The sequence below is a fragment of the Pseudonaja textilis genome, chromosome 2, assembly GCF_049901715.1.
Source record: "Pseudonaja textilis isolate UNSWEBS1 chromosome 2, rPseTex1.2, whole genome shotgun sequence".
Taxonomy (NCBI): Eukaryota; Metazoa; Chordata; class Lepidosauria; order Squamata; family Elapidae; genus Pseudonaja; species Pseudonaja textilis.
The window spans coordinates 54,573,075-54,599,442 of NC_141991.1; the positions used below are offsets into that span (position 1 = coordinate 54,573,075).

At 39.2% G+C, this 26,368-nt stretch overlaps 1 protein-coding gene across 2 annotated transcripts in view; it reads left to right on the forward strand.

Moving 5' to 3' along the window:
• The first annotated feature begins 277 nt into the window (after positions 1-277).
• Positions 278-26,368, forward strand: part of EFCC1 (EF-hand and coiled-coil domain containing 1) — an 87,049-nt gene continuing 60,958 nt past the window's right edge. For both annotated transcript variants that reach the window (XM_087923946.1, XM_087923945.1), the window contains exons 1-2: positions 278-1,170; positions 6,133-6,542. In XM_087923946.1, the coding sequence (XP_087780072.1) occupies positions 454-1,170; positions 6,133-6,542 (1,127 nt within the window). In that variant the 5' untranslated portion in view covers positions 278-453. The remainder of the gene's footprint in view (positions 1,171-6,132; positions 6,543-26,368) is intronic.

A 26,368-nucleotide genomic window follows, 5' to 3' on the forward strand; every position in this document is an offset into this window, starting at 1 on the left:
ACATTGACCACTCTGTTGCTGAAGTTGACATACAGCAGAAATAAAGACTTATCACAGTTCACCTGAACTCCTGGAGATAGCCTCGACCCAATCAATGCCTTTTCATGAAAGATTTTTTTCCAAATTCATAGTCTACCTTGCGTCTCTCTCTCTCTCCTTCCGTTGAGAAACGTGACTCATCTTCCGAGTCGAAGAAAAACCTTTCTTCAAACTCATTTGCACCGAGGAAGCGCCACGCATGCTCACTCGCGCCTCCAGAGCCTTACAGAAGAGGCGCCCACCTAGCCCCTCCGCTCTCGGGGACAGGATGGCGGGGAGGAACACGAGATGGGGGCGTGGCTGGCTCAGGCGGCGCCGCCCCCCCAGACCCGGGGAAACTCGATTCAAGCAGGGGAAGAATGGTTGAAGAGAAGCGCGAGCTGAGCGGCGAGGGGGCGGCGGGAGCGCCCGAGGATGGATCCGCCTGAGGTGTGGGACCCTTACAGCCGGCCGGCTCGCCGAACCCAGTGGCTAGTGAGCGCCTTGGCTTACCACTACGGGCTGGACCGGGGAGTAGAGAACGAGATCATCGTGCTGGCCACGGGCTTGGATCAGTACCTGCAGGAGATCTTCCACCACTTGGACTGCGAAGGCGAAGGCAAGATCCCCGGCGAGGATTTCCAGACCCTCTGCCTGGTGCTGGGGCTGCAAGACGACGACGACGAGGCGGCCGCCGACCCGGAGGAATGCGCCGGCCTCTGCGAGAACCTCTCGCCCGAGCTGACTTTCCGACAGTTCCATGCCAAGCTGTGCGGCTACTTTAGCACTAAGGCCGGCTGCAAGCCGACGGACCAGGGCGTCCCGGGGGTGAACCGGCTACCTCTGGGCAAGGAGAGCGAGCACATCGAGACCCAGATTCGCCTCCGCAGCCCGCTCCGCCGCCGGCGGGAGCAAGCTGCGGCGGGGCGCAGGGCGGCGAGCAGAGGGTGCCCGCGGAGTAGCGGCGCTCGGTCGTGCTCCGTCTCGCCGCCCGGGTCCTGCTCCCGGGAATGCTACGAAGAGATCGTGGCGCTGGAGCAAGCCGAGGATCGCATCGTCAAGCTGGAAGACGAAAACGCCAGCCTGCGCGAACTGGTGGAGGACATGAGGGCGGCTTTGCAGAGCAGCGATGCCCGGTGCTTGGCGCTCCAGGTGAGCGGGCGGGGAAGTCCTGCTGCGCCGCGGAGCCCAAAGGGATCGGAAAAAGTGCGCGCCTTGGAGCTGTGGAGCCTTCCTTGCCCGGGCCCGGTTACCCGGCTGCCTGGGTGGGCGGGAAAGTCCCAAGCTGAGCCCCAACCACCCCCGAGTGTACTTAATTAAACGCTTTTCAGTCGAGATGGCAGTGGGGTGGGACAAATCCTGAGTGACATACAGTAGATGCTCACCCAAAAGGTGCCACCCAGGCTGCTCTGGGGAAGGGCACCTGAAGACAGGAGGAAGGGAAGGTGCCCGGGAGAATGTCCTCAATGCCTTCCTGAGGCCTACCTGTCCTCAGGGGATAGTGGGTTGGATGCCTCAGGGGGCACATTTTGGATGTGGAGAACTTAACAGCGAACTAGGAGTTACCTTATTTGTTCGCAATCTCATCTCCAGGCAGGGATGGGAAAGATGCTGAAGCCAATTGAAATGGCTTCAGAAGGGAGGGAAACCCACCCTGGCATTTCTATTTTTCTTTCAGGACAACTTAAAGGAGAATGGAAATGTTGAGAGGCTCCAGGCTCTCCCAGCTGACACTCCCCTTGCAAACAAGTGGAGAGATGCACTGTGGGATGCTCTATTGTCTATAAAACATGCACTTCGACAGAGGTGGGTTTTCCATGAACTAAAAAGCCAACCCTTATCATTATTACAAACTAGGGAGTGAATTTTATTGCCATGGTGGGCTATTGTAAGTGAAGGGGAAAGAGTAAATTGTGACAAAGAAGCAGCCCTATTTTTTTTTTCCTGACAAGTCATATGGAGAATTCAGTTCCTTTATTGAGCTTTATTAGAAGGTCTTTTCTGGTGCTGGCATCTTTTGAGTAATGCAACTCCTATTTTACTAAGAAATTGGAATAATAAGTTCAAGAGTCCCAAATTCTTTCCATCCTTGAGTCGTAGCAACCATTTTTGTAACAGGAATAATTCTAAAAAGTTTGTGACTTTTTAATTTCCATTCAAACCTGGTTCTGTTTATATTGTGTTGAATTGAAATACTCTTCAACACAGATGGCTTGAAGTTGCTTATTGGCTTTGGGGCTGATGCACAAATATTTCGCTTAGCTTTTGTCTTCTCTGAAATCTTGTTAGTCAGTGAAAGAACAACATGGCACCTAAACACTGTGGTCTCCATATATTGTATAAATGAACATTGTGTTGACAGCACTCTACTAGACATTCAGAGAAGCATGTTTCAGATGAAACAGTTCATTTGGATCTACCTGAAAAAATCTGTCTAGAATAATCTCTTGTTGTGTTTGCAAGTTTTTCAACAAAGTAATGAACCTGTCCAGTCAAAGGTGAGCACTATTGAAGTTTCATTCTGAAGCACTCCTGCATGGCTTTTCTGAATTCTGACTTTTATATATTTATAAATAAATATAGATTTGATTGCATTGGAAAATTCATTGACTTCAGTGGGCAGATCTTACCTATGACTGGATTGAAAGAAAATCCAAATAAAGTATGGAGGGCAAAGATGAAGAAAGAACATGTATTTTCCTATTGAAACAGGATACACTACATAAATTCAATAATATTAATATTTGAAGACATACTCATTTTCATTCCTGCACACCTTCAATAACGAGATGGACATTTTTTAATATAAAAAAAGATTGAGTCCCCATTGCATAGCTCTCTGTGATCAATAATTTCATGATTTTAATATAACATCAATCCCATGCAGAATTAAACACACTGACTTTAGTGGGTTTAATAATTCATGCCATTTACATGCCTATTAAAATTTAATTGCTGGTAAGGTCAGTAGTCTTTGCTCACAGACAAGTGGGTACATAAGCAGAAATCTGAAGCAGCTATCAAGTGCAGATTTATTTCAAAAAAGTTTACTGAATTCAGTAGACTAGTTTGAAGCATTTTTATATGCTTATATTTTGCCTTTTGGAATAACTCTGTGACTCAGTAAATAAATACATCTTTTCCAATAAACAACTTTATCTACTTCTAACTTTTAATTTCTCTTTACATTCATTGGAGATGGATATATTCCTACCAAAAGCCTTACGATAGGGGTCACCAACCTTTTGGACTGCAAAAACCACCAAACTCACAATTTTAAATCCTGTGGATCAGAGACCCTGGGAAAATCCCCAAAAAAGTCTGCAGGAAAATTCCTCAACCCATTTTCCCACCGATCAATCATTCTTTATTTGGGATCACAGGATACCATCTCCAGCTCTGTTCTCGTGGGGGGGGGGAGAGAAAGAGAAAAAGAGAGAGACTTTTGGCTTCATGCAAGGAAAGCAGCTGAAGCAGCAAAAGTTTTTTCTCTCTCTCCCAAACTCCACCAGAATGGTGCAGCCTCTTGGAGCTGGATGCCTTGCAGGGTCCCAAAAACTCATTTCTGGGGAGGTTTGGGGGAGAGAAATAAAGACTTTTGCTGCTTTCCTTGTGTGCAGCCAAAAGCAGAAGAAGAAAGAAGCAGAAAGAAGGAGCCCAGTGGCCAGGTAAAGTGTGTGGGGTGAGTGTGGCAAGTTCCCCTCTCTGCCCTTTCCCCACTCCCCTCACTACCTTGTGTTGTTCGCAATGCGAGTGACACAAATCTTGTGTTCCTGCGGGCCATGTGGGTGGCGCAGTCTTGTGTTCCTGCGTAGCCTGGATTAATTGCTTTGGGGGTGACATTTCTCTGTGGACCACCAACATTTTTTCGCAGACTACCAGGGGTCCCTGGCCCTCTGGTTGGTGACCACTGCTTTAGTGAACCTCTTTTTATCAGGGAAGTTCCATCTTGTCTCTTATCTTCTCCTGTGGCTCTCCTATTCATTTGGTCTCTACTACTGATGCAGCAGCATTACTTCATGCCCCCCCCCCCATCTGTTCTTCTTTAGACTATTCCTAGAATGTCTCATGGGCCATCCAAGAGTACCCAGATAGAACATCCATCATGCTTTTGTTATAGGATCCCCCTGTCAGACAGAACAGGAAATTAGCTTTTCTTACATCCTGTCAACTTTGTAATATTGGCCAGATCTTGTTGCTGTACAGCACACTGGGAACTAACATTAAATGAGCAATTGAATCCAAAAAACCCCATGAGTTTTAACATTTCAAAAACTAAATGTTAGGAGAACAGCTGTATATACATAGCCAACCCATCAACAATCCAAATGTTAGCTTATAAATAATTTTCATTATTGGCTTGTTTTTGTGATACACTACATTACTTTTCTTGGGTAACACTTTATTTTATTTTAGTATGCTGTTGTAGCATGAATCTAGATTTAGCAACAGTTTGGATACATAAATGAATGAGTCCAATTATAGCATAGTGCTTTGGCTGAATGATATACTCAATTTCGAAGTTGCAATTTTATCTCATTTGTTTGCCTTATTGGTAACTGTTGATAGCTGTTAGTAACCAGAACAAATTTCTGCCTCTCTTTTCATCCATCACTCACTGATGACCCACTATCCTAAGAACCATGTTTCTTTCTTCAGCTTCTTTCCTGTCAAGGATAATTTTAACCTTGTACTCTTCCTCTCTGAATATATTGCAGTGAATGCAATGGTGTGAAAGGAAATGGGATTATTGTTGCTTTTGTTGCTTTACTCTACTATTTGTGGGAACACCTGCATGTATATAACCTAAATAGGCATAGGTGATCTCTGCATGATTCCTATGCCTGCACAGGTCATATACATATTTTTATAATGTTATAAGTTGCCCAAAGTTGTTGTATTATTGAGGTGGGCAGAATAAAAATCCAATAAATAAATAATACAGGTGTCTCACATTCACTTACAGTATAGCCGATATTGGTATGCGAAAAAGTGAAACTTTGAACATGCATGCAAAACACAGATAAATGCATTCCCTTTCACAAATTAAACTGTGCACTTGTGGGAACAAGGACTTCTCCTCCTCTGTACCCTAGCCATAATAAAGTAAGGAGCCTTTTGTCCTCCCTCTCCCAAAAGAGCCACTGACCATTCACTCTTGGATACCCATCTGGTATCTTCACTTGCTTGCAATTCTGTGCACATTTAGGCAGCTTTTGGGATGTGTTGAAGTAGCACCATACACCCTTTATGAAATAAAATGCTGAATTTGAGTTACAGTGATGCTGGATTGAGTACTGTGCTTTTCATGGTTAATTGATTCCTTCATGATCCTTTACTGAAAGCACAGAAAGACTCAGGTTTTCCAAATTATTATCTTAATGAAGACAATATTGGTATAATAAGCAAGATTCTCTTTGCATGCTATGCACTGTTAGCTATGTATTCTAGGTGTTGATACTTAAATAACTTCTAGGGCAGTCTTCTCTGGCTTGGTGGTCTTCAGATGCATTAGATTTCAGCTCCCATAATTCACAGCCAGCAAGATAGTACACTTCAAGTACAGTATCAAATTAGGCAGGATTAGAATAAAAAGTATTTCATGTTTCACAATGTCCTATTTTACCAAGCAGTTAAGTTACTTAAGACCACAGTTTCTCTTGATAAGTTTTCATACTTATATTGCCATATATATTATAATGTAATTTTATGCATTATACATCTTGACTCAAAACCAAATTCACCTTTCTGTGATGTAATTGAGTTCATGATTACAGTTTCAATAATGTTGGTGTCTCTCAGTCTTCTCTGTTTAATCTGGAACATGTTCCTAAATTTTCATTGGAAAGGAGAGTTGTGTAATCTAGATAACCAAAATGGCAGTAAACTCTATTTAAGTATATTCACACAAGAATTCCTGTGTGAAATAATGCACACAGGAGTCATTATGAGTGCTTGTGTGTTTGTTTTAAATTTAGCCATTGGATTGTGATCATTCTTCAGCTATTGATACATATGTTGAAGACAAATGTATTGATTGCATTGAGAAGAAATCTGTTTAAAACCTTCACTGCTCCTTATTAACATTTTCCATTTTGCTCCTGATGATTGTAGGTGGGATTGTGGAAGAGCCATGCACAGCATAAGAAAAATGGGACTTGCTTTATAGGCAGCCGGAGACAACAGGTTAACAATAGATTTCAGACTTCCAAGTGCCTTCAGAGTGTTCTAAAAGAAGTTGAATTAATCCGAACTTCTAGAGATGGACAAATTGAAGAAGCAATTAAGTTTAACCAAGAACTGGAAAAAGAACTAAGGAATTCTCACGAAGCCCTCATAGCCCTGGAAGATTGCAACCACAGTTTAAAAAGGGAGCAGGCAGAAATGAGGAAGAAAGTTGAAGAAGCAAGATGTGTTATCCTTAACAGCCTTGGAAAAGTAAAGGAGCTAGAAACTAAAGCCCATAAAGTGTCCCAACTGCAGATCTATATCCAGCAGCTAGAATCTCAGCTGCAATATTATAGGTAAGGCTGGAAGTTTAAAAATAAATAAATGTAACAGACTGAATGCAAATGTGGTTTTGGAACCCTTGCTGAAATGTGGGTAGAGAATTAACTGCTACAGTACTTAGTTATTTTCTTAGTAGGGACTCATTGCAAAGCTTTACTTAATCTTCTTTCTAGTTAATGCAGCAGCAAACATGATTTCCTAGTAACAGTGGAGACCACCAAAGGAAATCCCAAAAACCCATTGACAAAAATCAGCAGATGTCAACAATATAATTTAGCAGGCATTATTAATGTATTGTGGCAATGGATGTTTAGAAAGGGTAACTTGTAATCTAATGGGAGAGGCCTTGGGGAAAAAAACAACACAGCTGGTAAGCATTAAGGGCCTTGGTTATCCACAAGGCAATCTGATTATTCTGAGCTTCAAATTAATATTTGTTCAGCACTGCACTTCGAAATTTCTCTTGCTTTGGTAGAGCACAACTTTTCTTTAAACCATTCAAAAAGTACTTCAAGTAATATGTCAAGTACTTTGTCCAAGAGACAGTGCTTGTTATGCTCTTTAAGGTTTGCAAGCAAATATATTGTAAAATAATGTTCAAAAGTGAACAATATTCATAGCCTTGTCCACTTTGCTATCTGTTACTTGCACAGTAATAATTATTGGGGCTTCAAAAATGTTCAACTTTATGACATAAATTAATCATCTGACGTAGATTTCAATAATGATTTCTTCATCCACAGTTGAGACAAAAAAAAACCCTCAAAAGTGAAACTGAGAAATAGGATCACAATACTACACTGATAGGTATATTATACTAGCCCAGCATCGCTTTCAGCTATGCCTACTTACCCTGGTAAAGAATGATAATGCAAAAGGCTGCAACGGGCTAAAAGAGGTCATACTGAAGAACACAATGATGTGAAGTTGTAATGCAAGGTTTGCCTTTTCTCTAAGTGCAGCACAACATGTCATGCCCACCACATGTCATGCCCACCACTTCCAGTGCAACACCACAATGCTGCTTTTATCCTTTTCATGAAAGCAGCAAGATCCTGTGAACAGTGCTAACCAAAGGCTGCTTCCACACCCATAATTGAAAAGTAAAAGCATTCTATAGCAGCATTTCTCAATCTTGGCAGACTTAACATACCTGCTGGAGAATTCTGGGGGTTGAGGTTGACACATCTTAAAAGTTGCCAAGTTTGAGAAAAGCTGCTCTATAGTATATAATGCATGCTTGGTTAAAACTGGTTACTAAGATTGGGCTGTAAAATAGAACAATCAGTAGTCGGTATCCTTTCATTTATAGCAATAGCAGTTAGACTGATATACCGCTTCACACTGCTTTACAGCCCTCTCTAAGTGGCTTTACAGAGTCAGCCTATTGCCCCCAACAATCTGGGTCCTCATTTTACTGACCTTGGAAGGATGGAAGGCTGAGTCAATTTTGAGCCTGGTGAGATTCAAACTGCCACATTTCAGGCAGACAGCAGGCATAGCCTTTAGTACTGCATCTAACCACTGCGCCACTGCAGCTCTTATGATCTGCAGCTCTTTATGATCTTACCTTTTCAATGAATAGATCTATTAATGCATTTCCATTGTTTCCTTTGAGTGAAATCCACTACAATAGCCCTCATTGATTTCATGGACATCACTGTGTGAATATACAACCAATGTGCTATGTTTGAAAGAGGTGTTTCATTATTTATTCATTTTCTATCCATTTATCTGTTCTAGTTATGACTAGGTGCTGGATGTTAAAACTAAAGTTGATGATGCATGTGTTTCTTTCATTGTTTCTTTCATTGTTTCATTTAATTCTAGCCTTTCAGTTTACCTTAAAGCAATAGTGATGACTAATTATAAAAAGTCCATGCCACATCATAACTCAATAAAGTTTTGCTCAAGGTGTAGAATATTAGAACCAAAGCAGGTAGTATGACTAAGCAGTAAAATTGTTGGCTTTTTAAAAAATGCTGAATCTAACAAGGAATTCACTTTCAGGTTTTTTCTAACCATAAGAACAATACTTATATTAAGTTGTAAAGAATATATTAGATCAGCATGTGTCAATATTCTAAGCAAGCACCAATATTGAAATTTTATTCAGTCCTATTCTACTGAAGCCTAAAGGATTATTTCTGCAATAAACTATAATAGGCTATAATCTATGGTAGGGGTCCCCAACCTCTGGTTCGTGAACCGGCACTGGGCTGCAGCAAGCCAGAAACTGGGCCGCACAAACAAGCAAAGACCCATCTGCGAGATGTAAGAAGCACACGAAACCACGCCCACTCCAGTCCATGGAAAAACCTCTCTCCACAGAATCAGTCCCTGGGTTGGAGGTAGCTGATCTATGGGAACTGGTCAAAATACCATTGACATGTTATATGAATATTTGGTTTTATTTTTCCATCTTACTGTGATGCTCAAAAGTAACTATAAATACTTTTGGTTGCTTAAAATAGCCATTTCCGTTGTTAATCTGTTAGTTCCTTTCCATTCATTTTATAGGGTTACAGAATGAGTTATTTGCATTGTCAAGGTATTGTGTCTGAAGTTGGAGAATAGTCTAAAAATAGAAGTCATGGTCGTTTTATTGCTATTGTGTGTGTGTTTTAAGAAAATATTTGGTGAAATACAGTTTTTTTTAAAAAAACCAACTAAATATTACTTTTTTCTTGCCATACATCAATGCTTTTGTGATTGACATGTTAGTTCTCCTAACTTACATTATTGCTGTTTTCATTGTTGTTCCTAGAACTTGAGTCATATTATAATTTCAAATGGGAATTAAGAACTGCCTTTACTTCATGAGGAAGGGAGCATTTATAAGCAAATATACAGCACTCTTGGTATTTAGGAATCAGATTTAGTCTTGGATTCTTGCCTACTAGTGTGCTTTTCCAAATTTTAATTATGCATGAAGTTCATCCTTTTGGGAAGGGAGGTGGCTAATTTAATAAATAAATGTGGACCCAGGCTTGCCCAGGAAGAATATTTCAGAATAACACCAAGATGACAATCCACAGCTAGGGAGTAACTTGTATAAAGCTTATGATTAAAAGCAATTCCTTGCAAACAGACATCACTGTGTGTCCAGGCAGTAGAAGGTATTTGAATTGACTGAAGTGTAAAATGCAGAATATGGATCCAGTAATTTATTTCTGTTTTTAACTATCCTGTAAACTACTATAATTGCTTTTTAAGTAGAAAAGGGAGATAAATTTGTTGGTGTAAATCAGATGCAAAGTCTTTAATTTAATAAAAGTAAGAAGAAGATGGGGGGGGGGAACCTTTTCTTCATAAAATGTAGGACTGTGGAAGAAAGTTACAGGAAATAGAAAACTTTTCTCTCTCTGTATCATATGTCTTTGTTTATTTTGTTTCTAATCTGTCCAGAAGCCAAAATTAGTCTAGGGAAAGTGGGGCCCACGTATTTACATTTTTCTCATTGTGGAAATATTCTTCCCGCTCTGCTCTGAAGTAATTTCAACTTTCAATATTGGAGGATGAGGAGAGAAAAAACAGGATATACGAATAACTTCACTTCCTATCTTTTGTGTGATGCAATTTTGTTCAAGAGAAACATTCAAGTTACCCTTACATTCTTTGTTTATGCATTTATTTCTGATGCAAAGATTATAGTTTCAGATATCACAAATGAAGCAGAGCAGGACATTGAAATGGTTTAAACCAGGGGTGTCCAACCTTTCACCTTCCCTGGGCCACATTAGAGATGAAAATTTGGTTTGGGCCGCACATAAAATAAAATAACAGTAACGATACCTGATCATCCCCAAAAACCATAGAAAACATAGTTAACATATTAAATTTATTTGGAAATGAAGTTAGTGAGATGTTTTTATTATTTATTATTAATTATTTATTAAAAATTATTTATTTTTTATCACGGTTTTTTTATCACAGTTTATTTTCCGGCCAAATTTTGCGGGGACGGGGAAGTGGGGGGGAGAAAGCTCACCCGCCTCACGCCTACCTCTCCTCCTGCAAATGGCCCGGCTGGATGAGGCAGGACTGGAAGGCAGAAGCAGCAGCAGCAGCGGTGGGGGCAGAAGCCTTCCCCGCCACCGCTGCTGCTTCTGCCCCCGCCGCCGCTGCCCCCGCCGCTTCTTCCCCGCCGCTGCTTCTGCCCCTGCTGCTTCTTCCCACCGCCGCCGCTTCTGCCCCGCCACCGCTGCTGCTTCTGCCCCCACCGCCACTTCTGCCCCCGCCGCGACCCCGCTGCCACCGCTTCTGCCCCGCGCCGCTTCTGCCCCCGCCCGACCCCCGCCGCCGCCGCTTCTTCCCCACCACCTGCCGCTTCTGCCCCCACCACGGGGGCAGTGGCGGCGGGGCAGAAGCAGCAGCGGTGGCGGGGCAGCAGCGGCGGGGCAGAAGCTGCAGTGGCAGTGGGGGAAGAAGCGGCGCGGTGCCGGGCAGCGGCAACAGCAGGAGGTGGCACTCTGATGGCGCCCACCTTTTCTCTTGCTGCTTGGCCTGGCCCTCGCCTCACCCTGCCTCGCGCCTGCCTCTCCTCCTCCTCCTCGCTGGCTCTTGCACGAAGGTTGGGGTGGGCACTGGGCCGCATTACGAGGCGACCTGGGCATGCGCATGCGGCCGTGGGCGCGGGTTGGACAAGCCTGGTTTAAACTCATTTCCTAAAGTTCTAACTCTTAACAATAGCCCAAGCTAAGGGCTTGTTTTTTTGCTGTACATCCATGTGTGTGAGGTTCATTTGTATGCAGCTGAAGATTTGTGTACCTTTTTTGTTTAAATTATTGTGAGGTACTGTTTGCAGTTAATCTTTTGTTCTTTAATTTGTCGATAGAGCTTAAATCTACCTAAGCATCACAGGGATAAGATGAAAGGAAATCCAGTAATTGTTTCATCCATCTGCTAGGTCTATATTGGATGGAAGGTTAGAGAATACAGTTAAGAGAAAATATTCAGGTGATTTCAATACCATCCTTGGGTACAATTAATTTTTGAGCAGTTATTAATTTCTCTAAGGAATTACATTCCATGTTAGTATTCTGATTTTGTAATGAGGGATTCAGAGCAAGTTGTTACATTTCTATTCCTGCTGTGGAGATTTTTCATTCTATTCTCCTTGCTCTCAAGATTTTTCCTATCCCTTCAGAAGCGGTGTCTTATAAGCAGCTCTTATAGAATGAAATAATATCTGTATATGTAACCTATCAGGAAATGTCTTGATTAGCTTAATATCAGTCACAGGATTAAATATTGTTTCATGACATACTCATTCAGGGTGCAAAACAAATGATTTAAAAAATGGGATTGTCCCTGAGGAACTCAGCTTGGCCAGGTGTACCTTTAAAAGCTTTGTTCCATATAGCCTGGTAAAGACCTTCAAGGAAATGGCTGAGAATTCAGAACTATCAACATTAAAAACTGGTTATCTCCAGTGGCTTGCAGGCTTCTTTCCTGACAGTCAAATCATCCCAGGTACACCTGATTACCCACCTAGGACTCATGTACCAGTAGGTACATTAGCATTCATTGACATCAGTATGGATCTAAGAAATGTATATAACTGGTTTTTGTACCTGAATCTTTGTCAGCTGCCCTGTCTACCTCACATGTTCCTGGATTTTAAAGTATAAAAGAAGGTCATCCCCACAAGAAAGTAATATTATCACTTCCGTAACACTGCAAAGAAAATTACATTCATCCAGATAAATGAATGCTCTCTCATCTTCAGAAAGACCTTCTGAATATTCTAACATGCAGTAATAATGGCAAAAGTACTTCTTTAGAAGCAGACTTCATGCCAGTCACAGCAATAAATATCAACTCTTCAGTTTCATATTCAATAATATCAGAAACTTCAGAGATTCATTATGACTAGATAAGTTGCTTTATTGCAGACAAGAAATAGTATATATTTACCACATTTGCATGCTGTTTACTGCTTATTGTAGAAGAGATGCACATTGAAGAATTAAGAATCAAATGTTTGTCAGCACAGGTTCATTCTCTTGTGCTTTTAGTTAAGAGATTTGGGGCTGGGTTTTTTCCCCCACACTGTTGAAAATCAGAAACATCTCTTCCAAGTTTACAAAATGCTTCTATGTGGTCTGAGAATCAGTGCCTTCTGTCTTGGCAGCTTCAACCTTAACACTTTAATAATGAGGCCCTAAGACTCTAGGATTTTCAGGTTAATATCAGTAGTTTAAATTATGGCTGATGAACAGCTGGTAAACTGTACTTCAGAGCAGATGGCAACTTAGCTGCAGTATTCTGCACAAATTGCAATTTATAGGCAATTTTCAAGTGTATGCTGTGAATGTAACAGGGTGTGGATAACTACAGCCAAATCCCACTGAATCAAAAGTGGCATGCTAGTCATAATGTACCTATGCACTTCCAAATTATATATTCAGTCTATTATCACATTTCAGCTGTCTTCAAGGGTACCAAGTGGATTGATTGTAAGTAGTGATAGAGCCAGAAGCTGGACAGAGGCATTATCACTATCAGCATTGTATTGGCTCCCTCCTTTTGCTCAATATCTACAAGGAATTGCTAAGAGAGATCACAATGATGTCAACTCTATCCAGCTTCTGGCATAAGTCATTCATCAAAATGACCAAAAGAGTTTAAGTGATATAACCAGTTATTTAAGTGAATGGACATTCTTAAAAAGAGCATAATATATTAGACTGACTAATATGTTTTCAGCTTGCAGGGATTATTCACTCTTATATGTTTAATGTAAGGACTGCTTGAAGTAAACAAAGTAAAAGCTTTGTTATTATTAGTGGCATGGTATCTTTTTGGAAGAAAGACTGCCAAACTTCTTGCTATACTCATTTTTTCTCTTTTGTTTCTTTTTTCACAACGTATTGTGGGATAACATATTGTTTAACATTCAGGGAATTGGGGCAATTCCAAGGAAACACAATATAGTATCACCCACAATTCTCAATGTTCATTGAAGCAGACCTACATTTACACAGTCTGAGAGATTCCAGAAGCCTGTGTGGGAGCTGTTTGTCGTGCATATTGTAATTGTAACTTAGCAACCAACATTGTGATGCACAATTTATGTAGGGTGAGATACCAAGATCTGTAAGCTGTGGAGTGGAAAGGGGGAGGGTTAAATCCCCACAACCCCCAAACCAAAAGTAGTTTATCACAGTATGGGTGGTAGAATTTTTACGCTAACAAAGAATCTATAAGAACTTTGTTAATCTTACTTTTCAATAATAATAATAATAATAACAACAACAGCAATAACAAGAACAACATATGTTATTGGTTGCATACCAGATGTATAATCTTTTGGAAATGAAAGCCATTTTTCTTATAAATATATGGAGGGGTGTTTTTTTTTGTTTAATTTAGTATTTAGGCAATTTAAAGCTGATTTTGAAATTCCATCCTACATTCTGACATGTCGTAAAGACCTACATTTTTCAATTTCATTGTGTGTCTTGCTGGGTTTTTTGGCAAAAGGTCTTTTTTTTCTTTGCATTTGAAGTATTCTTTCTCAACATAAAAACCGGAACTAAAATTATTGTGTATTTTGGATTTTAATATTCTTTACTAAACAGCATTTAGTAGCTCTATCTCATGTTGACCAGGTGGTAATAATGCAATTCTAAGTGCTAAAATGTTTAGTCCTAGAATACATTTCTAGTATTTTCAGTGTGAGGAATAGAAGTTAAACAGTAACACAAACACAAACTTTTCAACCTTGGGATATTTCGTGTGTCTGGCTTTGTGCTCAATTCAAGGAGCAAAATTACACTTCGCATGTCAATATCCTGCAAATGAGGGGGCAAATGCAGCACTGTAATCCATGTGATTAATTTGGCATTCCTGTCAAGAATGGATGGGTTATCTCCTTGGCAATTAAATATACCAAGCATGAAATCTATTCAGTTCTCCAAAGTGATTGATCGTCAGCATTTGCTGCAGAGTGCTGCAAATACAAAGTACTTAATAGAATATAATAAAGCTTGTGTATCTCTTCTGATATTTATAGAATTCATTGGAGATTTTTAGTAATCATACATGAATATTGACATTCACTAAAATTTGATGAATGCATATTTAATGATCCAGTGCATCAGATGCTGATAAAAACTGATTAGCTCCTGTTTCAATATGCCACATATGTGAATTTTCTGGATGTCTCCTTTGGGGATAAAGGGCTGGTCTTTTTGCTGAATGCTGCAGAATGATTCCTAGGATCGCGTTTTATGATTGTGCTCTACAAAATTCAATGCAGTTTTGCATACAATAAAAATATTTCCACTAAGAGTTGTCTTTTCAAAACTGTCTTGGAAATGAAGTGTCGCTAAACACTACTTTGTAATTCCTTGAAAAGCAATGAACCACATCTGCCATTCAGCCACAAACTGGCATGACTATTAATATTGAATGATGGAGATCGATACCGTTAGTGATGGATGCCATTGGAAAAGCTCCCAAAGATACAGCTTCACGAGTCATGCATGCACATAGACAGAGATTAAAAATCAATGCCAAGTGTTTTATCTTGACAAAATAATGCAATGTTTTGGGGAAATTCTTGAAATATATGTAATGCTGAGAATCTGGCATATAGGGATGGATATCTGCTTGGTTTTTATTTTCTGTACTCAACTTTATGCTGATGCCAAATGTCATTTTAATTGTTAGTAGTTCACACAACAACAATACAAGAAAGACTAAATGAAAAATAGGCACAGCAAGACAACATACTGCATAGCCAGTACATAAAAAAAAAACAGCAGGCAAAGCAGATAACAACCAGATACAACAATGGCTAAGAGCAGGAAATTTGAAGAAGAAGCAGGCAAGGTCATGAAAGTAAAAATAAGAGACTTTTGCTAGATTGGCCAAAGTTAAAGAATCCTTCTTTAGGCTGCACAAGACCACAACTTAAGAACAAACACATAGAAAATCAGAATTGAGAAGATACCAGCAGACAGCAAGTGCCACCTCTGCAAAGGAGCTGAAGAAACAGTGGACAACCTAGTTAACTACTACAAGAAGATTGCACAGACTGACTGAAAACAATGGCATGAAAAACTAGCAACAATGGCACATTGGCATATCTGCAAGAAATACCTTTTGATCGCTAATAAGAACTGGTGAGATCACAAAATAGAAAAAGTAATAGAAAATGAAGAAATTAAAGTGCTCTGGGATTTTAGAATTCAAACAGATAAGCATCCACCATATAACATCCCAGATTTAACAACTTTTGGTAAGGAAAAAACCCCAATCTCTGGATAGTGGACATGACATTACCTGGAGACAGCAGAAGAGAAAAGAAAGAATTGAAGAAAAACGCAAAATATACAGCCATGCATACAGAAATAGAACAACTGTGGTAAAAGAAAGCAAAAATAGTACCAATAGTAATAGGTGCCTTGGGAAGCATCTGGAGCACCAAAACATCTGGTGCACCACTTGAACACCATTGTCATTGCCAAAATCACCATCAGTCAATTGTAAAAGGAAGCTTAATTCGGAACCGCTTACATTATGTGACGATTCCTTTAACACCACCATACAACATCTATATACTACAACATCTGGCAAAGGTCTCTTATTTTTACTTTCATGGCCTTGCCTGCTTAATCTTCTCTAATTCTTCTTGGCTAATTCTAGATGGCCGTTGCTCATCCAGCTATCTCAAATGCTAGCCCTGATTGGATAAACCAGTCTTGTATACCTTCTCTGAGTTTTTATGAATTTTATTTTTAACCCCTTCAAATAGAGTCCCAGAGCTAGGGTTTTGTTTTGTTTTTAAGCTAAACAACTTTCAAAACATTAACAGTGTTAGTGTTTGGGGATAAACCCCCAAGCAGAGTATGCAGCAGCAGTCAAGCCAGGCAGGCAAATGAGAGAGAGTGGGCCCAAGAGTATACACACACTGGAGACAAAAACACTGTTTGTGGTTTTAAAATAGTTATTTATTGCACACAGAGATTAAGAAGTGTCATTCAGTCCATATGTCATTATCCAGTATATCCATCCAGTTATCAAGTCCATTAACAGTAAATACAATGTCTTTATCTGCTTGTAAATCTTCTCCTCCCGATACCTTTCTCTCAAAGACAACGCTGAATCCACAGCTCACCAAGCAAACAGTCCTTGTGTTCAGTTGAAATGGTATCTGGCACAGTAGCCTCCAAAAGCAAGCAGACGTTCCAAAACAGCAGGCAGCAGACCAGGAACAGAACCAGGTGCATCCAGAAGCAGGGTCATTACGTTTCCCTTCCTACCTATATTGCTGCCTGCAACCGCACCCACAATGACATTGCAGTTTCTTGCTTAAAGCTACATAGACACTTAATCCTAGGTTTACATATTTATTCAACCCAAACCTGGTTGGTGTATCCATATACCCAACATTCTCCCCTTTGGGTGATATAAATATGTAATGCCTTTACATTCTAAACCCATATTTTTCACAACTCTCTAGATGCTTAATAGCACCTTGGGCTTTAGTAAAATGATCAGCTACGTTGTCCTCCAACATGCAGTACTCCAGCTGTATCAATTTACTCTGTACAGATTGTCTTACATTAAGATACCTCAAATCTGTATGTTTACTTCTCGCTTTAACTGCAATATTAGTGGCCATTTGAATTGCTGCCTGATTATCTTCATGTACAACTATAGGGTAATTTACAGTTATACCCATATCCTTCAACATTTGTTTGTACATAATTAACTCAGTACACAATAAAGATAAACAGGAGAATTCTGCCTCCATAGTAGACAAACTTATATGCTGTTGCCTTATTGACTTCCAGCCTATTAATGTCTTATCCAGCATTATGGCTGTTCCTGAAGTCGACTTTCTAGTATCTCTTTCTGCTGCAAAACTAGCATCTGCATAAGCACTCAATATGAGATCACCTTTTGGTTCTAAATACAGTGCATGGTGTAATGTTCCTTTAAGATATCTTAGGATTCTTTTCAATGCTATCCAGTGACATTGAAGCGGGTCATTATTGTGTCGTGCCATCTGATTAATACTAAAAGCAATATCTGGCCTTGACCAATTGCTAATATATGATAAGCTACCAACCAAGGATTGATACAGTTCCTTATCACATTTGGGACTTTGAGTATCCATTTTGCAAATATCCTGACTCATTGGAGTCTTTGCAGGCTTACAAAGTTCCATCTTATAATCTATTAGCAATTTAGATATCTTATCTTCCTGAGATATCTTAAAACCTTTCTGTGTTCTCAGTATATTCAATCCTAGATATCTCTTTATCTCCCCTAATTGCTTGATTTTTATTTTCTTGGCTAATGATGCAATTATTTCATTTGCTTCATCATTAGTTTTAGTCATCAGAGCAATATCATCAGTAAACAACAATAATAATGATATTTTTCCATTCTTTTCTCTCTTAAATAGACATGGGTCGGCTAAACCAGCTTTAAACCCTATATTGGTCAGTTCCTTCACAATATACTGGTTCCATTCATAGCCCGATTGTTTAAGACCATAAAGGCTCTTCTTTAATAACCAACAATCATTATTATTGTCTCCTTTAAATCCATTAGGCCTTTTCATATAAACAGTATGTCTTAGTGGAGCATGCAAGTAAGCAGTTTCCACATCTAAATGGTTAACTATATATTGCTTGCTTGCTGCCCACACTAATGCTGCCCTTAAAGTTGCTGCTTTCAGACTAGGTGCAAATACTTCATCATAGTCTTTTGCACTTTGTCTAAAGCCTTGGGCTACTAACCTTGCCTTATGGATTGTGTTTCCATCCTTATCTATTTTTATTTTAAAAATCCATCTGCAGCCAATGTTTTTTTCATTACTAGGTAATCTCACGTTTTCATAAACTTGCATATCCTTCAAGGATTTCAATTCCTTATTAATTGCTGCATACCAATTTTCTTTCTCTTTAGAAGGATATATTTTTATCTCATCCACAGTATTTGGGATTCTATTTTCCTGGCACACTGTGTTAGCCTGGTATCTTTCAGGCGGTCTAGAAATACGTGTAGTCCTTCTGGGTATTACTGGGCTTGGTTGAGTTACTACCTGTTCCTCATCCTCAGCTATTTCTTCCTCTAGGGGCTGTACTTCTTCCTGTACTTCTTCCTTTACATTATTTTTAAAGTTACAGGGATACTTAATGGGATTTCTATAGGATTCAATAATCACCTCGTTATTGTTATCCTGCTCTAACTTATCCCATCCTACGTGCTCTAGAAATTGGGCATTAGCACTACATAACACCTTAGATGTGCCTTTCTCCCAAAATCTATATGCCCTATGGTTAGCTTGGTAACCAACGAAGAATAATTGTTTAGCTCTATGTTGCCCTTTACGCCTGAGTTGTGTAGGGATATGCACCCATGCTGGTGCACCAAATGTGTGCAGGTAACTCAGATCAGGCTTCCTGTCATGCCACATGGTGAATGGTATTTCACCAGTGGTTGAGTTAACCACGTTATTTAATAAATGATTAGCACACATTGTGGCCTCCCCACAAAGAATCAGGTAACCCAGAATCAGTTAACATAGTACGGGTCATTGCCTGCAATGTTTGGCCTCGCCTTTCAATATATGCATTGTGCTGTGGTCTGTATGGTGCAGATGTCTTATGAGCTATTCCAGCTGCCTTTAATCTATTCTGGAATTTGCTGTTAACAAATTCCGTACCGCTATCTGTCACCAAGGTTATAATTTGCCGTTTGGTTTTTCTTTCAGCAAACCTTAACCAGTTGAAGAAATGTTGATATGTTTTAGTTTTGCTTTTCATTAGGTAGCAAAACCCATATCTAGAGTAATGGTCCATAATGCTCAGTATATATCGAGCACCCCCCATACTGGGTTTCTTTGGACCTATAATGTCTGCAAATACTACTTCTAAAGGTTCTTTAGTTTTGAAACCATTTAGCCTATTTGCAGGCATTATTTTACTCTTATCTTCACAGCAGACATTACAACGCAAATACTTATCACAGGGTTTTAACCTTATTCCTTCAGATAACTCTACTGTACGTTTTAGCATTTTAAAATTTACATGCCCCAAACGCCTATGCAATAAATGGATACATTCATCATGAGGCTTGATATTATTAAATACAGTTTGTGCCTCCCCTTTCTTACTATCATGTAAGACATACAATGCTCCATTTAAAGCTGCAGTTACCTTTTTGTTATCTCTCTCCAGTATGCACTTATTATTATTAAATGTAACTACATAACCTAGTTTATCTAATACTCTTACAGAAAGTAAGTTCATCTTTAACTGTGGTACATACAACATTTTTATATTCTGGTTTAAACATGGACAATAAGCAATACCTTCACCCTTGGCCTTGAGGTGCCAGCCATTGGCGAGTGATATACGTTGAGAGCTTGTAGACATTTTTATAAACTTTGTCTTATCTCTCGTGATGCAGTGGGATGCACCACTGTCCACCACCCATAAATCATTCTTCATATCACAATTGCCAAACATGGCCAGTTCAAAGGATTTCTTTGGCTTCTTTACATTCTGGCTTTTTCCTTTTCTGCAGAATCTTGCCAAATGTCCTCTGCCTCCACAATTAAAACACTTTTTAATTGTGTATGCCGTCGAAGATAACTTCTCTTCTTCTGGGTGCTTTACTTTACACAGCTGGTTTCTTTCCAGCTTTGAAGATAATTTCTCTTCTTTATTAGGCTTATCTTCTCTCAGCTGGTCACGTTCAAACCTTCTTCTGGCTTCTTCTAATAGCCTGCCAGTAATCTCAGTTACTGATAAACTGTCTTTTGGTAATACCTCTAATGCAGTCACAAAATCATCATAGCTTCGATCCAGAGAAGACAATATGATGTATACTTGTTGCAACTCATTAAAAATAAGCTCTTTTTCTTGTAATTCTTGAAAAATGCTTTTCATACAGTTTAAATGAGTTAACATGTCTCCATTTATCTCAAGATGTGTTCTAAACAGCTTCCGTGTAAGATTGATATGAGCTCCTACACTGTCTCGAACATAAATCTTCTTGAGATTATCCCAGCAGTCTGCAGCATTTTCCACTCCACGGATATGAATGAGTTGCTGGTCAGACAGAGTGAGACCTATGATGCACAAAGCCTGTTCATTCTTTCGTTCATAATCCTGTATCAGTTTATAATCCTCTTCATCATTAGGATTTAAGTTTGATACATCTGGTGGGTTTGTTATTATGTCCCACAAACCTTCTCTTCGTAGAAGTAAACTACATTTCATTGACCATGAAACATAGTTTGTTCCATCTAGTCTGGATATCATGGACAGATGTGGCAAATTTACTTGTGCCATTGCTCTTGTGATAAACAACTATTTAACAAACAGTTTGTATTTACAGTAATGTGCAACTCCCACCAGCTCTCACTGCTATATCCTGGTTAGTTAGACTGTGCACACTGCTGGGCCCATAACCAATGTTAGTGTTTGGGGATAAACCCCCAAGCAGAGTATGCAGCAGCAGTCAAGCCAGGCAGGCAAATGAGAGAGAGAGTGGGCCCAAGAGTATACACACACTGGAGACAAAAACACTGTTTGTGGTTTTAAAATAGTTATTTATTGCACACAGAGATTAAGAAGTGTCATTCAGTCCATATGTCGTTATCCAGTATATCCATCCAGTTATCAAGTCCATTAACAGTAAATACAATGTCTTTATCTGCTTGTAAATCTTCTCCTCCCGATACCTTTCTCTCAAAGACAACGCTGAATCCACAGCTCACCAAGCAAACAGTCCTTGTGTTCAGTTGAAATGGTATCTGGCACAGTAGCCTCCAAAAGCAAGCAGACGTTCCAAAACAGCAGGCAGCAGACCAGGAACAGAACCAGGTGCATCCAGAAGCAGGGTCTATTACGTTTCCCTTCCTACCTATATTGCTGCCTGCAACCGCACCCACAATGACATTGCAGTTTCTTGCTTAAAGCTACATAGACACTTAATCCTAGGTTTACATATTTATTCAACCCAAACCTGGTTGGTGTATCCATATACCCAACAAACAGATTTCTTTTGTATATGCAATAAGTAAAGGTTTTTTTGTATGCCACTTCTACTATAGTCCTTCAAGATCTTAAATTAGTTCTTTTGTATATTCAGTATCTAAATCAGTTTCCTGGTTCAATAGTTGTACATCTCCTTTAGTGAATAAATCATCAGTTCCATTTGTGTGTCCATGTCTTTCCTTATAACCATTGCTTATCACATTTAAATTAGTTTCAAAATTATCCATTGCAACTTGTTCTGTAACTTATTATGACAAGCTCTTAAATTCTTTGAGATCTTAAGATTTTGATTATTTTTTATTTTTTATTTTAGTTGAAGTTAAACTCACTTATCCCAAAAGTGCTTTTTCCAAAGGCAACTGGACTTTCTATTTTTTTCTTTGAAGACATTTCTCTTCTCATCCAAGAAGCTTCTTCTGACTGGGTGGCAGAGAATGGAGCTGAGGAAGCTTCTTGGATGAGAAGAGAAACATCTTCAAATAAAAAACAGAAAGTCCAGTTGCCTCTTGAAAAAGCACCTTTGGGACAACCATGACCTGGTAGACTGAGAATCTATAGACATTAAACTCACTTGATAAAGACTTTCAAAGTTGTCATTCTAAAGGCCTCCAACACTTTTAGTTCTAAGGTGATTAATAAGCAATTTGCAAAAGTGATTAGAAAGTGAGCCTTGCAAACTTACAGTAAGTGTCCCTTAAAGGGCTGCACTTTAATTGCAAGAAAGATGGCTAATTCCTTCATTTCCTGGCACTCAAACCTACTGAAGACCTCTGTCCTGTAATCTCCTGACAAGGAGCAGCCATCTGAAGCATGTGTGTGATCTCCATCCTCTTCTTGGCTGAACAACCAGACTACTCACTGGTTCTCTTTGCCACAATCATCTGCTTCACTTTCACAGAGGTGTCTTCAGTTCACCATGCCTCCCTCAGAAGCTGGTCTTTCTCTCTTTCCAACTTTTCCCTGAGTCAGAGAATAAAGATTAAAATCAAAGAAAATGAAGATTGAAACTGTATAAGAAAAAAAATGACCATGGGGCTGGATGTGGGGCAGCATCTGGCGGATGTGCAGAACCGTCCTATTTGTTTCTTTTAGTCCATTTGAGGAAAAAATCTGGTTCATGAAAGGGTTTTTCATGTGTCACTGAAAAAAAAACAAGAGGTCTTGTAAACTTCCTCCATCTTTGAAGTATAATTCCTGGTTTTACAATAAGGTAAAAGCTGTAGAAATACTATATAAGAGAGAGAGAGAGAAAGAGAGAGAGAGAGAATAATATGGATTTATGCATCAATAACTTTATAAAGTTTCTTGAAACATACATAGCAATTAATTGGATGTGTTATCTATCTATTACAAGCATGTGTGTTGTTTGATAATCGTTATGAAGATGTAAATTCATTCATTCCAAATACATTAACGTGCTCCAAACTGTTTGCATAACGTTTAAAGTTTAGGAGGGAGGTATTACTAATCCCATAATATCTGCTTTATTGTTATTTTTCTCAAAATATAACTAAATGTAACTAAGAATCAGATTTATAAAGTGGAAACTTGTAAGTCCTGCCCTACATAACTCTACCATTTAGCCTCCCTTACAGTTTAATATTAACAAGTACAGATATGACCTGTTCATCTCTGAGTGTAATTTTAATGGTTTTATGTTGAACTTCCCAGTGTGTTTGTACAGTTAGCTAAGGGCATCCAAGCTGAGATTTTGCAAAATGATGAAAGATTAATACTTATAACAGGAAAAAAGAGCTAACCAAATGAAAAAGCAAACAAGTGATGAAACAAGTAATTTTCTCTTACACAAGAAAATTAAAGCTTATATGAAATCTTGCTTGAACATTTCCATACTTTTTCCCCCCTGAATGCAGAATGGGAATATCTTTTCTAAAATATAATGGCTTTTTCAGAATGTCAATTTTAATAGTGATCATTTTTCTTGCTTGAGATGCATTGTAATACTGAGACAATAATTGGGAGGAAGAAGAAATATATCATGTAATGGTATGTAACTCTTCCCTGAAGGTTAATCTATATGTTAAATGGATTGTGCATATCAAAATATTGTTATTTTTAGGTCACCAAAGACCTGTAAAAGCTCAGTCTTGACTAAGAGTTTGTCTGTCTTCAGGAAAAACTTAATTTTTTTTCTTCTAGTCATCTGATTTGCAAGTACTCCTCCCCCTCACAAGTTGACTGACACCAAGTTTTTCTTCTTTAAAAGTTCCTCAGGGGGAAAAGAGGAAATGGCAAACCAAATCTGTATAGACTAGCAATAGCACTTAGACTTAAATACTGCTTTACAGTGCTTTATAGCCCTCTAAGCTGTTTACAGAGTCAGCATATTGCCCCCAACAATTTGGGTCCTCAGTTTACCCCTCTCAGAAGGATGGAAGGCTGAGTCAACCTTGAGCCTGGTGGGATTTAAATGCCAAATTGCAGGCAGCCGGCAGGCAGCAGAAGTAGCCTGCAGTTCTGCACCCTAACTACTGCACCACTGTGGCTCATATGGCTGCTACTATGCTTTGAGTAAAATTCCGATGGACAAGAATTAGATTTTTTTTGTATTTCTATCCCATCATTTAGTATCTGCTTGGACTTATGCAGCCCAGCTGTGATAGTGCTACTAAAGAGTTTAAATCACTTCCTTCCATGCTTAGAGATCATGATGAAGAACAGGCCTCTGAAACTGCTTTTAATTCATGCTTTGCTGGAGAATTCTGAGAGTTGAAGTCTAAATTCAAAATTCTTAAATTTACTAGGGTTGACAAACATTTAGCTACAATGAAGTCCTATTTAATGGTGCTTATTTTTGACATATATATAGTCTCTTTGTCATATAAATGATGAAGGCATATAGATGAATAAACAAGAAAGGGAAGAGCTTTTTCAGTGTTTTTAATATAAACAGGGGTGTGCTGGAGCCAATTCATACAAACTTGTGAGAATTGAGAACCACTATTCCAGATTACTTCTAAAATACATAACTTTTCCTTCTATCAAAACTACTATAAATCCAAAGCCTCATACATTTGTACGATCAGGTCATTGGTCTACCATATATCAAGCTACTTTAACCATACATGAACCTTCTTTCTTAAATTATATCAGTCTATATTTGGGACTAACAGCAGACATCCTTTGCATTGTACACTGACACACCACAACATTTACATCAGATAGATCAAGCTAAATAGTAAAGGTCAAATATTACCATTTTTTGTGTATATCTTTTTTTTTAGTGATATTGCAGTCTTTCGAAGTTCAGCACAAGCTTATGGTAAAAATAAATAAAATGGGGTAAGTCCTTCCATCCCTTAATTAAATTTCTGGCCACCTAGGATGCCTCAAGAACAAAAGGTTGCAAAGACTGTTCATATCATTAAAAGTTAATTCAATTTCACCCTAAGGGAGTGGATAGATTATATGACTTTTAAAACTGGAGCATCAAAAGAGACTGCAGTCCCAGGGCTGTTGTAAAAATTTCAGCAGGGTGCACAGATTCTTTTCATGGGGTCAAGTTGTGACTGTTTGCTTTGCTCCTTATTTTTGGTTCCCAATGCTGTGGGATGATCTTCAATTGACCGCAACCCAGATGTATTGATTTAGATTTATTGCATAATGCAGACTTACGCATTCTCCTCTTCTTGGGAATGCAGTTTGCCACAATCTTTATCTGGAAAAAAAGATGGTAGACTTGGAGCAAACTGCCTAACATGCATAGGAAACCAGTAGAGCTAAACAATTTAAAGTGATACCTCCATAAGATGCGTTTATGTTATAAGGTACAGAGTAGAAACTGAGTACATACTGTAAGTAGGGGTGAACAGCCACCCCCTTTCAAGTCACAAGATTTCATGTGGCTGCAAAGATCATCACTGTAGACAACCATCTGCACACTCAGAAACTAGTTCTTCTGTACTATCTCAATGGAAGTTGAGAAGGGCTGATTATCACTGTTTGCATTTTCAGTTCCACACACATCGTAACGAGTCCATGGACAGCTGGAGAAAGTGGATGGGGAAATTTTACAACAACATCATCATCATCAACAACAACAATAATAATAATTATTTGTTAAATGTATTTGCTATAAATTTGTTAATGTAGATGGATTTAAATAAGAATCGAACAAATTCATGGAAATCATGTTTATTAGTGTTAGCTCCAGGTTAGGGATGACATCTCTTTAATTACTGTGGACCAATGGTGGAGAAAAACACCTAGCTCAGTCTTTATCTTCTGCTTAACAACCTCCAAGAAACTTTTAGTTGGGCACTATGAAAACAAAATCTTGGTCTAAGATGAATCTTGCCTGTTCTGACTAGGCTAGTTTTCCATTCTTAACTTTTTGTAAATGGAGGCTTTATGCTGTATGTAAAAAAGATCTTTGATTACATGGAACAATATATGGTTATAATTATAAATTCCATTTCTTCATTTTGGTAATCACACAAAGGCTTGTGGATAGTAACTTGAAAATTTTTACATTTGGGGACTTTCAGTGACGAGATATGGGCGAACGGAGGTGCTGAAGCTCATTCTCTGTTTCATGCTATCTCCTCTTGCTGTTGGAGTGCACTCCTTAGGGGTGCACGCATCTTGTAGAGAAGCGTGCCAGTATGGGGAGAGTCAAGTCGCGGTGTGGAAAAGGCGATTCTCATCACGACATAGAGAAACCCTGTGGAGACAGACATCAAGAGACTGTCAGTAATGGCGATCCTAAAGTCTTGATTGTTGCATACAAGAGGAAGCAAGTGAGTGACAGACTGTGATGTACGAAGAGTGCGAGTGAAAGAATTTGC